Source organism: Eubalaena glacialis, chromosome 6, assembly GCF_028564815.1.
Source record: "Eubalaena glacialis isolate mEubGla1 chromosome 6, mEubGla1.1.hap2.+ XY, whole genome shotgun sequence".
NCBI lineage: Eukaryota > Metazoa > Chordata > Mammalia > Artiodactyla > Balaenidae > Eubalaena > Eubalaena glacialis.
Window position 1 is genome coordinate 6,894,822 of NC_083721.1, and position 16,984 is coordinate 6,911,805.

A 16,984-nucleotide genomic window follows, 5' to 3' on the forward strand; every position below is an offset into this window, starting at 1 on the left:
GCAGGTCCTGTGTGTGCTTCTCTAGGCCTGAAGGATGGCCAGCATGGCCGTGTGGATTGGAGTGTCCTGACGACTGTGTGGGGACCTTGCAAACAGGCCAGAACTGGCTTGGGAAGAGAAGAGGGGTAGGGAGCGCCCATTTCTGTTCTTGCCCCAGCCCTGCAGATATTCAGGTCTTCTCTTAACCATTTTTACAGTATTGCCTCCCTAATTACAAAATGCTTATTTTCCCTTTGGCCCTGTGTGCCAGTCCATACTCGATGCAATTATAGCTAAAGCAACCCAAATCAAATATTTGTTTCTGTGTAGTAAGCCATGGGCATTTGCAAAACAAGAACGAAGAAGGGAGCGTTTCATTTTTCAAGATACCCAGTAATAAAATAATATTGGATTGTGAAATCCAAAGTCATAAACATATACATTACCAAAGGAATTTATTGCAAGAAATAGGTAGTAAAGAAAGGGTTTTTAGATAACATGGATTCAGGTTTTGCAAGGCTTCAAGGGCAAGTAAAATAGAAAATAGAAGGCTCCCACAGTGATATAAAAGCATCACGTCATTCATCAATGACTAAATATTTGAGAAGTGCTCATTAGAAACACAAAAGTAAATTAGGAGTGCTCTTTAAAAAATCCATAAAAACCCCTCAAATGGCAAAAAGAACAGACACCAAATGACTGCAGAAACAGTCAAGGGTATTTGTGGAGGGAAGAGGCATGGGAAAGGTGGTAGAACTTTCATCTTCTGGGCTTTAGGAACTTTGCTTCTTGGCTGATCTGGTTTGGAGGATGGCAGCACCATTCACACTGACTGGTTAGTAAATCCCTTGAGCTGATGATGATCCTGATGGTGGTGGTGGGTTAGGGTCATAGACTCTGGCTCCCAAAGGTGGAGGAGCTGGGAGGAATTTTTGGTCCCTGCTTCCCTGCCTTCCTGCCAACGTACATGCCTCTTGTTCTTCAAGGCTCCTTGGTGGCATCTCCTTGATTCTCTGTATCACTCAGCTCTTTCCCTCCCCTAGGTATTATCCGCGTCCCTCATCTGTCATTGCCACTGGCCGTCCCCTCTCAGGACTGACCTCTGGGTATCTGTGTGAACTGTTTCCCCATCTCTATCCCTGGAGGGGTGCGACAGTGCTGCATCTGGAATCTATATATCCCCTTCGCCATAGTTTCATCTTTATGCGTTGAAAGTGCCCAGAACTTCCCCGTACAAGACATGAGACATAAACAGTTGTTATTAGGTTTATGTCTTGCTTGGTTACAGATTGAATGGCCTTTGTAACTTCTGTGATGTTTCTATGGTCTTGGATATCCAGAATGTTGATTCCGTTTCATTATATTTGGAATCTCCAGCAGGCTGACAGGGTCCCATCATGTTAAGTGAGAATTCAGCTGTTCCTGAGAAGGGCTCTGAGAATCCCAGAGTCTTCTGGTTGGAGTTTCTCGGTTACTCTTCAGTTTCCAAACTCATTTTGAGGGTGGGATAAGGGTTTGAGATCGTGTCTCTTAGATGGATGGAAATGGTTTGTTTGTGGGTTGGGATGAATTTCCTTTGAAATTTCTGTCGGAGTCTCCTTTTATCTCTCTAGCTAGGAAAGTTTTAAGGGGCGTCTTGGTAACCTGGTTATTAAGAGCGTATTGTGTATATTAGTAATTGACTGTCACAAAAATGCTGTGTAACAATATACTGCCAATCTCAGCGGTTTAAAACAAGTAGCATTTGTTCAGCTCATGAGCCTGTGGGTCGGCCATGTTGGCCGTGGCTGGGCAGTTTTGGTTCTGTAGTTTCCCTCACAAGCCTGGGGATTGGTAGTCTTTCAGATGGATGACCTAGAGTGGTCTTGGCTGGAGAGACTGGATGACTGGGCTTTGTCCACATGCCTCTCATCCCCAGCACACCAGCCTGCGTGTGTTCCCATGGAGCTGGAAAGTTACAAGTGCAAACACTTGATGCCTCTCGAGACTTGGGCTGTCCTGCTGTGTTCTGTTGGATGAAGCAATCCCATGGGCAGCCCGAAAACAAGGCTTGGGGAAGCGGACCCTACTTAGTGAGAGGAACCGCAGTCACATGGCAAAAGGCATGGACCCAGGGAGGAGCAGAGAATTGGAACCATCATTTAATCTACCATAGTGTGACAGGAAAATGTAAGCTACTTAGTCTACCTTCTCTGTGTATCTACAACACACGAAGGGTATTTCGATTATTTATGTGTGTCATCAACTAGCCCCAAAACGAGTATCTTCAAACAAGAGCCCACTTGCTATTTCTCATAATCCTGTGGGTTGACTGGACTCAGCTGGACAGTAGTTCTCCTTTCTTGGTGTCGGCAGGGGCTGCAGTCACCTGAGAAACCACCGTTCTGGAATGTCCAGGATGACTCCCTCGTGGGCCTGGCACATGGTGCAGGTGTCAGCTGGACACCCACTTCAGGCCTCTGCCACGTGCTGCCCTGGGGCACAGGGACTGGGTTCCCAGAGGCAGGAAGGGAAAGCTTCTGGTTCTATGAAGGTCTGAGCTCAGGATCCCAGAGCATCCCTTCTGCAGCGGTCTCTGGATCAGAGGCAGTCATTAACTCAGCTGGGCTTGGAGGGGAGGGGACAAGCTTGTGGTTCGAGCAGCAGCCTGTGGGTGCAGGGGGGAGCGACTGTGTGGGTTGGGTTACCCTAGAGAGATGCTAAAACCTACAGAAAAAGCGGTTGTTCCTGAATGTGGGGTCCTGCAGTGGGGGGACTTGCTTTTGTCAGGAAACCTCCAGGATGGACCTCTCTGGGCTGAATGACCCTAGGAGCAGAGTGGTCTTTTCCTGGGGTGACTTCTGCTGCCCTGAGGAGGCCGTCTTGGAGGAGTGGAAGGAATTACCCAGCCACCCCCCTCCCAGAGGAGCCAGCTCCGAGAGACCTTTGTCCAGGCTCCCTGCCATCCTCTGTCCTCTCCCTTGTGCACCAAGAGCGTGGGTTACCTTCAAGAGCTGCCCAATTCAACTTCAAGACAGTGCTTCATTCCTTGTGCATTTTTATCAACTCTTATCCCCCAAAAGGACTTGCTTTAGACTTAGGAGGGAAATTGCATACTTTCCAAGATCAAGAAATTTGGCTATGGGAAAAAATAATGTCTAAGGTTCCAAGTTTGTCATCTTGGACAGCCAAGCTTCCCCTGATCTTGGGAGGATTCCGTGGAGCCATCTGGGGGACAGACCCACCCCACACACAGACCTGGAGGCGAAGACTTCCCATGAGAAGCCCATCTATGTTGGAGGTGGATGTGTTTGCACCTGGAGAGGGTCGGAAAGCCCAGAATACAGATGTACTTGGGACTCTGGCGAGTGCCCGGCAGATCCCTGGAGTAATGTGTTCAATAGCAAACTTGAAAGTCAGCTTTTGTGTCTGTAGTCCTGTAATGAAGATGTGAATTTTTGTTTTGTGGTTTACTACTGCTAAGAGTCATAGGCCAGATTTACCAAGAAGAAAACACACAAAAATAATAGTTAATAAAAAAGTCATGGCACCTAAAAATGTAAATTAGAAGAGGTATTTTCAGTGCCAGAAAACAACTGATGGCTAAGATCTACAGAGAACCAAAGATGGGTTGGGGAATGGTTCCTGGAGCCTGGAGCCCTGGGGGAGGGTCCCGAGGATGGGAGAGGTCCCCATAGGATCTAGCTATGGCCAGACCATGGCCAAGAATGGAGGGAGCCTCGAGTGGATGGTGGGAAGGGTTGGGGGCAAAATGTCCTTACTCTTCTCTCCTCCCACCTCGTGATCTCCAGATGGTGTCATGTTGATCAAACTTGACGGGGGCCAGAAGGCGAAGGAGCCCAGCCGAGGTAGTCTGTAGGGGTCAGCCCTGGGGGGGCATGGGGCGGGGGTGGAGAATCTGGGATGGGGAGGGGCAGGCAGACAAGAACCAGAACGCACTGGTGCAGAATCTGAAGAAAGGAAAATTTTGGATGAAGTATTTCTCCCTAGAGTATGGGCACCTTAATATTTCATTCATTTAAGTTTAAATTAAATTTTCAAATGAATTAAAGTATCTTCAAAATACAGAGTGAAACCTGTTAATTATGTCAAACCAAAGTTTCTTATGGGCTTCGGAGTCAGGCCAGTCTGACTTGAATCCTGGCTCCGTTGCTTATTAATCCAGTGATCATGGACAAATTAGCAACCTCCCTGGGTGTCCATATCCCCGACTAGACGATGGGAATGTGAGCTTTCAGAGTGGTGGTCAAGGTTAAATGAGAAATGTGTGTGGAGCCCTTAGCCCCAGGGCTGCCACTTAAGCACTCGATGACCAGTATCTGTGCTTTTTATTAAGTGCTTAATTATGAGGCTTACAGATGTGTAGATGGCATTAGTTTCAGTAGAAAGTTCAAAAGTCCAGTTCTCTCAATATAAGAGAAAATATCATTTTGGGGGTCTCATTTCTTCCTTTAAATGATCACTTATAGATGCTGCCCATGTAAAATGATGTGCGTGAACTGAATTTGACTTGGGTTTTGGGGGACTTGTCGTATTAGGGTTTTGGGGACTAAAAGTAAGTGACATTCCCAACGGGAGAGAGCTGGGTTTTCTCGTTACTTCATTTACTCTGCATATCTAAAGGCAAATGTTTAGTGCAGAGCTGGGATTATTTTACCATTGGTGTGTTGTGTTCAGTCCTAATGGAAAACCAAACAAAGAAACCTGGTTGTTTATTACTATTTGTGTTGCCCCTTTGTGTCTTCTAGGTGCCTCAGGTTCTGAACAGATGGTAACCGTGATGGCCTCCTGAAGGACATGATTCAGACTGTCCCAGACCCGGCAGCTCATATCAAGGTAGGTTCCATCTCGGCCAGGAAGCTGCCCTGGCTTCCTCCTTGGCTGGACTTTTGCAGATGCCTGCCCACCTGTCAGCGAACGTAAGGGTCAGCCAACCACAGCCGTGGGCCAGACCCGGTCCACCACCTGTCTTTATTCAGCCCATGAGCTAAGAAAATGCTTTTCACGTTTTTAAATGGTTGAAAAAAAATCAAAAGAATAGTATTTCATAGTGCATGTAAATTATAGGAAATTTAGACTTCATTGTCCAGAAGGAGAGTTTTCCTGGGCTGCAGCCACACACTCATTTCCATGCTGTCTAGGGCTGCTTTCACACTGTCACGGCAGAATTGAGTCCTTCCAGCAAAGAACATAGGGTGGCAAAGCCGACGATATTTACTATCTGGTTCTTTGCAGAAAAAGATTGCTGACCCCTGAGTTAACACTGAAAACCACATCCAAATTCTCTAACTTCTGTTCTAAGTTCATCTGCTTTACACTTCCTGGGGTTACCTAGGGAGAGACGAGAGGGTTTCCAGTGCTCAGCCGTGTCGTTTCATCTGGGCGTGCTGACACTTCAGCAGCTTGTCACCCCACACCTGCCCCGCCTGCTCACTGACAGCTCTTCCTGGAGCTCTGGAGGTGAGAGAACAACAGGGAAGTGAGACTCCAGCCCAGGCAAGTCCCTGAGAGGAAGCCGCCCCATTCCTTTCAATACTCCACGTACACATGGTTATAGCCACCGGGAGAAATGAAGTGATGGTTTTCATATACTTGACCCAAATAAAAGTTACAGAAAAAGTTGGGGCTTGAGGTACATGATCCAGGTAGGCTGTCTACACCTGTGCTGATTGGTTCAGCTGTCTACATTGGCCCAACTCACTCACTACCTTGCCAGTTCTTGGCTTCCCCCATATAAATTCATTTCCCCAAATGGCCTCATCGGTTTTACTAATTTTTACTCTTTACCTAAAACACTTATTGAAAATGGAAAGTGGCTTATAAAGGAGAGGAAAGTTTATGGTATTGAAAAATTTATCTTTTTTTTTTTTGGACTAAAATATAAAACGCCCTCCAAAATGACACGTGCACACACACATTTACAGACTCACGTGCATTTTAAAAGCAGTATATTTGCGAAAGTGTTATGTACCATGTACAACTCACATTCATACATGTTTAATTTCTTTGAAAGTGGAATTAGAAGTAATAAGAGTTTAAATGCATTTTCTGAGCTTTGGGGGTGTTACTGCAAGTGTCAGAGATACGGGGAATCCCAGGGGTGTGGAGCATTCTGAGTTTCATCCAGGGACAGACACGGGCAGATCCTCTGGGTTGACACTATCATTTGATTTCTGTGTGATAGTTGATTGGGGCATGGCCATTATGTCTACAGAAATGCAAGTGGGAAAACTCCTGTGGATGTGATAAGGTTTCTTCAGAAATATCTGGAATGTGTTTGTGCTACACACAGATGGGGGGAGGGGACTTTTTTCTTTTAGCCTCTGTTGACCGTGAAGCTGCAGGATGCAAAGAAAAGCTCTCAGGGAAAGAAGCTGATATAAGAAATATCTTCTGTAGTTCAGAGTATGAGCGACAACAACTGAAATCCACTTTGACTGGCATTTTATTCGTAACCAACCAGAAGGAAAAGATGAAGTCAGCAAGAAATTATTGCAGATTTTTAAAAGTTAATTCATCAAGTGCAAACGGACACATCTGAGAAACATGATCTTTGAAAAAGTGTTTAGTAGAAATGTTCTGTATTTGATCTCAGGAATGAGCTATGTTTTTAGCTCTGATTTATCTTATTATCCTCACATTGGTTAACGTAAATATAAGTGACAGATAATTTTAAGAAATGGAACCCTGAGAGTCTCTTAAAAACAGATTTCAACTAAAATTGCTTCTGTGTCTTTTGAAGATGATTTGGTAATTTAGAGTTGCATATACTGATAGCTGATGTTGGCTTTGAGGCAGAGAGAATTGCACTAAAGACATTTGCTTCCTTGGTAAATCTGTCAAATTCCACCTATTGGAATTTGAATAATTATTCCTGGACTTCCTTTTTTTTTTGTATATGAAATTGGTGTCCTTGACAACAGTCAGGAAAATAGTTTGCCTTCCACTGTTCCCTTAAAATACTCGATTTGGGGAATTTATTCAGGAAAATTTTCTATGCTGAGAAGTTTCTGGTTGTGGGCTGAGGAATGCAGCTCTTATTTCTGGGAGAGGAAGTTCTTATAAATGACACGTGACAGGTTCCACTTGCTATGTTAATGTAGATAGTGGAAGATTTTGTCTTTGGCTCACTGCTACAGAAATGTTTTTCTCATCTGAAAAGGACTTGAATTCTCCACAGAATTGACTTCACCTGGCGGGTGTGCAAGGAGACAGCCATAAAGACTTTATGTGGCCTTCGTATCCCTCCATAGGCTGATCTGGAGGAAAGAAATGTTCCTTTTTATTTAGGAAATGTATTCCGCAAAATTTCCTATAGTTCTTTTCTGCCAGAGCAAATTACTTTTACCCTTTCATATATGTAAGGAGCTGAAAATAGTTTTTAAATAGGAAGGATGGTAAATAATTGTGAAATATTAGATATTCTTGATTTAAGTAATGTAACAATTGTGGCAATTGATTTACAAAGAAAATGAACAGAACTTTAAACGTATTTCAGCTTATTCTTTATTGGTGAAAATATTAAGTTATTAAGCACATTTTGATTTGTCTTTCTTTGCCGGCCCTTCCAAGCACTGTCTTATAATAGAAATTATGGTGAGTGTCACACCAGTATGCTCTGAGCTAGTTAGGCCATGTGACCATGCCTCTGCTCTGCTAAGGGGTAGCACCTTTCACTGCCAAAGACAGACCCAGACTCTTATCCCTGTTACTGAGTCCAAGTTGGAACTGCTTGCCACATGACAGGCCAGTAAATCAAGAGACAGGTTGTTGGGGGGAAGGAATAGTGGCTTTCAGAAAGCCACCAGACCGAGAAGATGGTGGACTACTGTCCCAAAGAAGCATCCTACCGGAGTTAGAATTCAGGCTGCTTTTATACTAAAAGGGGAGGGGGGCGTGGCTGATTGTTGCAGACTTCTTGGTGCCGGAATCCTTTGTTCTTACAGCTGTCCACTAGGTCTGGTCACAGTTGTCCTATAAACCTCCAACAAGACAATTGTTATTTTCTGCTCTGCAACTTTTTATCTCTATATGAATGGAAAAGTGTTACACCTTTAAAAGTCAGAGCCTTGAGAGTGGGCTGTCCTGTATATTTCAGGCTCTAGGCAACATTCTTTTACAAAAGGTGCAGAGCCAGCATGACTAAGCACAGGCAACAGAGCGCAAGGGTTAGAGCTGAAAGAATGGATCTAATAGGGAGTCAGGTTTGTTCTTCTCTGTTACATCCCAAGCAGGGAAAAAAGACTAGAAAATCCATTTTATTTGTCTTAGTTAGGTTCATATCATGGATAAGAGAGAGGGTCCTAGTGTCCTAGGACTCAGTTCAAATCCTGCCCTGTTCCTTACTAACTGGGTGATGCTGTACAAGTTCCTTAATCTCTCTGTGCGTTGGTTTCCTCTTGTCTGAAGTGGAAGCACCTACTTTGCGGGTTAATGTGAGGATTCAGTGAGCTACTATTACGGGTAATGCACCAAGACCCTGCTGAGAGCTCCTGTGGTCTGTAAAATGAGGATAACATACCCATCTCGAAGACAGAACATTGTCGTGTCTGATATACACAGAGCGACATGGGTATGTCTTAAAAAATATTGACTTGAATGAAAAAAATCTAAAACAGGATGTGCTCTGTGGCACAATACTATTTACACATAGGAAAACATGTACACTTCCCAAAAGACATCATGTACTTTTCGTGGATACGTATGTATCTAAAACATATCATGACCACATCAGAGGAGATGAGTGCATATATGGGACATGTTGGCTAGTTGCTCTGAGAGGTGGTTAGGAGATAAGGGAAATAATAGGAATAATATACAGATAATGTCAGTTCCTACCATGGAGGTTTGGATGGGACACAGAGGGTCCTCTCCTCCACACTGGTGGTAAGTTGGTACAATACCAGTTGTGCTTTGGTACCAGTTTGGCGTTATCTTCTGAAGCTAATGATGCTCCAGCAGGTCCACCCCTGGGCATATGCCCTGTTGCACACAGGTGCCAGGAAACATGCATAAGCAAGAAACTAGAACAACCCAAATGCCAGGAGAACAGATAAGTAACTTGTGGTCTAGTCCTCCAATGGAATACTATACAGCAGTGAAGAAAAAACTACAAGCATCTACCTGTGTCTGTGCATCGATGTGCATGATTCTCAAGGTTGAGTGAAAAAAAAGTCACAGAAGAATAAATACAGTATCATACTGTATTTATCATACTGTATTTATTTAAGAATAAAGTATCATACTTTATACACAGTATGATCCCATGTATAAAGATCAAAAAAAGGCAAAACTACAAAACATATGTTGTTCATAGACACACACGTATGTGGCAAAAAGAAGAACAAAAGGCACAATATGTACGTAATTCAGGATAGAAATTGCCTTGTGGGGGAGGGGAGAACTTTGGGGAGGGAGTCAGGGGGCTTCTGAGATCCTGGTATTGCCTGTTGTGGGCTGAGGATGCATGCAAGAGCGTTTGCTTCTTATTCTTTAACTTGCACAAGTATCACATATCATATTTGTGTAAGAGTGATATTTACAGTAAAGAACTTAAGATACTAAAAGAAGAGAAAGGGAAGATCAAGGTGGGCAGCTCAAGGTGGCATGATATTTGGGAAGACACTTTCTAACTGTAAACCATTCTGCACTGCGGCAGATCGTCAGTGTTAGAGATCGCTTCGTCCAGCACTGGTCTAGCTGCTGAGGCGGGTGGGAGCCAGCTCTGGTCAAGTGACAACTGGGCAGGGACTGCAGTGAGAGGCTGTGTCTACACGGAAGCTGAGCACGAAGCTCTCCAGGCAGCTCTGGTTATTTTTTTTTATTGGACTATAGTTGATTTACAATGTTGGGTTAATTTCTGTTGTACAGCAAAGTGATTCAGTTATACATACACACATATATATATATATACATATTTAAAAAATATTCTTTTTTCCATTATGGTTTATCACAGGATATTGAATATAGTTCCCTGTGCTCTACAGTAGCACCTTGTTGTTTATCCATCCTGTATATACTAGTTTGCATCTGCTAACCCCAAACTCCCAATCCATCTCTCCCCCTCCCCTTGGCAACCACAGTCTGTTCTCTGTTTGTGAGCCTGTTGGTCATTTCTGAGTTGAGTGAGTCCACCCGCCTGTAGCTCTGTGGGTGGCTCAGCTGCACCCTTTCACAGCAAGGAATCTTGTCTCTGATTCACTCGTTCATTCATTCAGCAAACATGTATCAAAGCCTTCCCTGTACTCAAAACAGGTTGGGAGTGTGGGTGTGGGAATAAGAGATCATAAAGACACAGCACCTGCCATCCGGGGCACAGGACACATGTTCCCAAACACATGTTCTGGGACATGGCACAGGGCAGAGGCTGGGCCTCCCCCCTGCCGCCACCTCACGCATCCCAGCTCGTCCCGCTCCTAGCCCTGTGCTCGGCCAGCATTGCTTCTGCCTGGAGACAGCCTGGTGTCTCCAGGGTCTTCCTGGGGGGTCCCACGTTGCCGGGTATTTCAGGTAGAGCACACATGCGATTTGGAGTGCACTTCACGGGCCTGATAGCTCCCAGGTGCAGCTTACATGCCTCTGTGTCTAGAAATGCCTGGAGTTTGTCACTGCCCTGTTGACCCTTTGTCGTCCTGAGGAGGACGCCGGGCTCAGTTCTGGTGTCCATGACTAGCTCATCCCAGCTCCTGCTCCCCAGGGTTTCGTGTGAGGATCAGTCACAGTTGACCACGGGGTAAACAGTTTCTCTGTTCTGGTTTCTAGTTGATTCCTTCCACTTGTGGAAAAGGACTGAAAAATCGGCTTACTCAGGATTTGTTTCTAATGATTTTTTTGCCTTCCTGTTCCTTTCCCCTTTAACTTTTATATTTTTTTGCCCATTTTTAGGGTTGGGGCCAGATGGTCTAGGTTTGAAGCTTGGTGCCACTTCTTATCAGTTGCCTCAGTTTCCTCAGCTGTAAAATGGGGGTATATAGTGTACCTACCTCCTAGAATCATGAGGATTAAATTAGTTAATGTTAATGCTTTTAAAGCACTCAGAGCAGTGCCCAGCTCCCATTAACACTTATTATAACATTACCTATTATTATTAATAGATTATAATGTCATTAATATCATATTCATTATATAATGTATTAATATATGATACAATATATTATATATTGTATTTTATGTTATAGTAATTATATAATATATTCTTATATTGTTTATATATTACTGATATTAACATTTTATACATTTATATATAATTAATATATTATTAACATGTTATATATTAATATATTATTAATATTATTGTTAATGATATAGCAATATATTATTACTAAAAACTAAAGCAGTTGTATAATATAAAGTTACGTTATTAATATATAATATTATATATTAGCATGCTCTTACATAATAGCAGTAGAAGGAGAGAAGGAAGAAGAGGGAATATTCTGGAAAGAACTGGAAAGATAACAGGGTCAGTACTTGCCAAGAAGCCAACTGCTGAACTGACTTCTTTCCCACATGATTCTGTGGCTGCCTCTCTGGAAGTAATGCTAAATATTTCTGACTATAAAAGATGCTAAACTTAAACCCTGTTTGCATTTCATAGAAGGAAGGGTCTGAAGAAGATTTAAGAAGTAGCCAGTATTAAGCACAAGGTCACTGGGAGGCCTGAGAACCCAGAAGATGAGCAGAATGCTTTTAAAATAACACGAGGCAGATACAAAAAGTGCCCTGATCTGCATCCCGAGTAAGCAATTAGGTGGCTTCTGTGGCTGGCGGTGACTTATCCCATCGCCCTGGAGAAGAGTGGATCTCACTACCTAGCTCCTATGTGACTGACAAAGGACCCATTGAATTGTAAGCATTTTGCACATCTTGCAAATCTGATTTATAGTGACTTTGCTTCCCTGGAAGGTGGACAGCTTATCCTTTCGATGATATACTCAACAGAGGCCAGAGTTTTCCTCCCCAAATCTGTGTACTGTGAAGATGATGTAAGCCTTTGATACGCTGCCTGTTTTTTCCTCAGTAGATCAGCTTTTATCAGATGCCAGTGGGGTTAGCACATCCCAATAAGCCTGGTGACTGGCTGTTTATAGCTGCCAGCTCATTTTTTGCTCTTTCATTTTTCTGCGAGATGGTGGCACTTAATGAAACACAGAAGAGCAAATCTGCGAAAATTCCCACAATGAATGCGTATTACTTTTTATAACCAGAAGGTAATATTTTTTAAAAATTTCAGGACATTCCATATGGCACAACTGTGGAGACTTCTAACATCCAAGCGTCTCACCTGCAGGTGTCCTAGGTGAGGTTTGCTGGAGCAGGGCTGTACTTTCTGTCTCTCCCCGCTGGCTTCCTGCGCCCCTCGGGGCTGAGCCTGGTCACCTGCTGGGGGCTGTGCTCAGGGTGGGTGCAGGGGGCCTTAATGGCATGCTCCTTCCCAAACTAGCAATGCCTCATTAAGATTCAGTGACGCTGACATTCAGGGAGGGCACCCGCCTTACCGAGAGGTGTAAACGCGGGTCAGAAGAGGTTCAGATCACTTCCCTGGAGAATGGTTAGAAGTTGTCCGTGCTTGGCTTAGAGCCCCTCTGGGGCAGTTTTCCTCCAGAAGTGGTTCTCAAAAGGTATCCTGGAATTCTAATCAAAATGCAGATTCCTGGGCTGTCTGCCAGAGCCGCTTCTCCAGTAAATTTGGGTTGGGCTCAGTGATCTTCATTTTAACAAGCACCTAAGGTGTTTCTGTCGACCTTGCTTAGATAATGAATAATTACTAATTATTAACCTAGCCTTATGGTAAATATTTATCAAAGCAACTGATTTTTTTTTCTGTCTACACTGGCGGCTGCATTGTTCTGCACCACTGCTCTGAATATCTGAGTCACACGTGGAAGGGTTTAGAGAACATTATTTGGACTCGGGTTTCAGAATGCCAGCAGGTTTCCTGGGCTCCGTGATTGGGTGTAATGAGAGTCCAGGAGAGAAGTGTCCTTCCCCCTTCTTCCGCCTTATGGGAAATTAACTAATCAAGAATTTGAATCAAGAATGTTTCAGGTCAGCCCCCAGCAATTGAGTGTTTTGGAGTTGTCAGCCTCTGTGGCAGACGCCGATGTTGCCCGTGTGGCTCTTTTGGTGCATTTGGGGTTTGAGCATCGTTATCCTTGTTGCAAGACTGGTGTTGTGACTGCTGATCTGGAGGAGGGGGCGTGAGCTGGAGGTGAGCTTAGTGGGGACAGTGAGTCCAGGATGCGACATCTGTGTTTCCCAACGGGCGCACCTAACGCTCTGCCTGAGTGGGGACAGGACTTAACTTACAGGTTCTCCATGGTTTAATTCCACCTTCGGCTTTTCTTCTTGTACTTTCTTTACCTTCTGACCTCAAACTCTCATGGCTTCAGTTGTCACCGTACAGGGGACTCTGTTATCTCTGGCTCTGGTTTCTCTCCCAAGCTCCAGCCTCACATTTCTAGGTGCAGGCTGGACACATCACCTGGATTAGGGTACTAGTGCCTTCAACTCAGCAACCAATCAGAGGAGCCATACTTACGTTGTGTGATGCTTCGAATCTCTGGAGCATCTTCATATACTCTGGTGCATTGAATGCAGAGCTTAGCTTGTTTGTCCAGGTCACAGAGAGTCCAGCCTCCTCCAAGGCCAGGTTCATTCATTATGATATCATGTCATTTCTGGTGAACCACTTCCCTTTGGGACAAGGCAGCTCCAGAGTAATGGGTGAGCAGACAGGCTGTAGAGCTAGACTTCCTGCTTTATAATCCCCAGCATGACATTTGTTATTTGACCTTGGGCAAGTCACTGAGCCCCTCTGAGCCTCAATTCTCTCATTAGTAAAATGAGAATGGTGTCTACCTCCTGGGGTTGTAGGAAGATCAGATAAGGTGATTCATGTGAAGGTCTTGGAACAGTGTCTAGTGAATAGTGGTTAGCTATCATCATCATAATTGTCACCATTTAAATTTTTTGTTAATCCCCCTTTTCCTTTTTTCATCACGGCCACTTCTCCCAGTTACCAGGCTTAAAATTTAGGGCATATCTTTAACACTTTTCTCTCTTTCACTTTTCACTTTGTGTCTGATTCGTAGTACCTTTTCATAGCAGGTCTGCTTTATCTCTTGTCTCTGACTATTCTTCTGCCCGCTGCTTTCTTCCACCCAGCCTTCCTTATGTGCTTGTTATCTCATGCTGCCAGGTTAATCTTCCTACAAGAAGGCTTCCTTCAGCACCTCTCTGATCAGAAACCTTGATTAATTCCAGGAGTAGGAACATTTTTAAGGCTTTTGATAACAATATCTCCCCACCCAATTGTGCCCTTCTTCCTTCTCCAAGGAGTATCTGAAAATGCCATTTTATCACAATCTATTGTGATTTTTAACCTTTGCTGATTTGATGAGTGGAGTTTTATCAAAGTTATTTCATTTGGAAACTTTTGCAAGTGGTCTTCTCCTCATATGCTTATCAGCAAGTTATAATATCTCTTTTGTAATTTTTTTGGACCCATTTCAATGAAACCATTCAACATTGCTGAGGGTATAGCATGAACCAAACAGATAAGATCCCCGCTTGCATGAAGCTTACATTCTAGGGGGTAAGACAGATGAAGCTCAAATATATATAGTATATTACCAGCATTACAGCATTACAACCAGCATTACAACGTGTGTGTGTGTGTGTGTGTGTGTATTTTAAAATGCTGGTTATTGTTCTTTAGAATAAAAGTAAAGTAAGCAAGAGGTCATCAAGAGAGTGATGGAGGGGAGAGGTGCCATTTCGCCCAGGAGATTAAGGAAGGTTTTTGGGAAGAGCTGAAATTCAGAGAGAGACCTGAGGGAAGTGGTGATCAGATCAGGGAATTGTGTCCCAGAGAGAAGGGATAGCACATGCAAAGGCCATTAGGCTGGAGCCTGCTTGGCATGTCCAAGGAACAGCAGGGAGATTGGAGCTGGTGTAGAGTAAGGGTGAGGCCATGTGTTAAGTTCTGATATGCAAGGACAGGGACTTTTACATTTTATTCTGCATGTTGGGGGACAGGGGACCATTGGGGGGTTTTAAGTAGAATGGGCGACCTGATCTGATTGAAGTTTTCTGATTTTGTAAACAGCTTCATTGAAGTATAATATAATGTACATTGGTTGAGTCATTTACATTATGAGTCATCGGTCTGTATTTGAGGCTGGGTGACTAATGAGCTCACCTGGATACCAAGGTACAGAAGAGCCTTAGGGTTGAGCTTTGAGTCCCTGCAACACACAGAGGTTGGGAAGAGGAGGAGGAACCGTCAGAGGCCGAGAGGAAGAGACGGTGGGTCGAAGAAGAACAGAGAGATTTCCAGGTCCATAGAGGGGAAGACCATCAGCTTTGGCAACATGGAATTGGTTGGTGGCCTTGGGAAGAGGGATTTGCATGGAGTGGACAAAAGCCACATTGGACTGGTTCAAACCCAAAAGGGAGATTGAACAAGTGCAGACAGCTCATGCAGGTGACTCTTTTCAGGGATTTAGGAGGTTTTGTTCTTTCCTCAACAACTTGTATACATTATGCTTTAATGATATCTACCTCGAGCTATGTCATATTTGTCATACAGATTGGTTTTGATGTTTATTCTGCCTTTTAATTTTTACCTCCACGAGATAAATATTTTTATTTGCTTACACCTCTTGATGTTCTTCTTTGCTATCTTTCCCTTCACTTTACAACCTAAAAAGTGCCTATCTATTTTTCTTGCTTTTACTCTTGTGTATTTCCCAGTTTTCTATATGGCTTCTTTAATAGAAATAAAAGAAAATGTATATTATTTTAAAAACCACCAAGAAAGTCGTTCAGCGTTCACAGAAGACACGCAGAATTGCTGCCAGCATCAAACCCAGGGTCTTGAGTTCTGCGTTCTGTGCACAAGGAACCCAGCCTAATTTGGCAGCAATTTTTTTCTGCTAGTTTCCCCTGGAGGGTAGGATAATCAAAATATAATATTTAACAACTGGCACGGGCACACCAGTGGGAATAAGGCAGACCAACCAGAAGAGATCACGGTTGGAAACACCTGGTGCCTCTGCCGAAGTGTTTCTATCCTTCCTCCGAGTGCCCACGTGCCAGGGCACTGAACCTCTTCCTCCAGGCTGTTCTGGCCTCTTGCTTTTGTTTTCATCCTCCAAATCTAGACATTTGCTCCTTGACATTTGGAGAGAGGAGCGGGTATTCACCATATATTGATGATTTTTGTGACTGTTTTCTTTGCGTGTAGATTGTACGTTACTTAAAGTGATCCTATAATCACCTTAGTGTCTTTCATGGTACCCTGTGCCTGGTCGATCCTTAGCATAGAGGTGTTGATGGAACAGAATAAGCAGTGGTCACAGGGGAGCAAGAGTGATCCAGGGACTTCGTTCTGTTCTGGGACCGAGGGCCCAGTTCAGTGTTCACCTACTCCTTACCCTTCTCTCTCCTCCTTTGCAGGTATGGTTGTAACCACACAGCCCATTTGCAGAAGAGACAATGTGTTCTCAAGGGCAGTGTGTCTTAACTTTTGTTTGTATAGTTTTATATATGTAACTTTATGAGTTTTTTTTAGAACGGTTTTAGGTTCATAGCAAAATTGAGCAACGTACCCTCTCTTCCCACACACCCACAGCCCCTCCCACTGTCAACGTGCCCCACTAATGTGGTACATTTGTTAACAGTGGATGCACCTGCACTGACACGTCATCATCACCCAGACTCCAAAGTTTACATTAGGGTTCACTCTTGGTGCTGTATATTCTGTGGCCTTGGACCCACGTATAATGACACGTTTCTATCACTGTAGTTTCATACAGAGTATTTTCACTGCCGTAAAAACCTCTGTGCTCTGCCTGTTCATCCCTTCCCTCCCTTCCAGACCCCACCCCGTCCCTGGCAACCACTGATCTTTTTACAGTTTCCATAGTCTTGTGGTTTCCAGAATGTCATAAAGTTGCAATCATACAGTATATAGCCTTTGCAGACTGACTTTTTTCACTTA

The 16,984-nt window shown here is 43.9% G+C and overlaps 1 protein-coding gene across 5 annotated transcripts in view; it reads left to right on the forward strand.

The window, feature by feature from the left end:
• The window catches only part of ERG (ETS transcription factor ERG), a 276,081-nt gene that overhangs the window by 87,490 nt on the left and 171,607 nt on the right, over positions 1–16,984 (forward strand). For all 5 annotated transcript variants that reach the window (XM_061193910.1, XM_061193911.1, XM_061193909.1 and 2 more), the window contains exon 3: positions 4,728–4,815. In XM_061193910.1, the coding sequence (XP_061049893.1) occupies positions 4,777–4,815 (39 nt within the window). In that variant the 5' untranslated portion in view covers positions 4,728–4,776. The remainder of the gene's footprint in view (positions 1–4,727; positions 4,816–16,984) is intronic.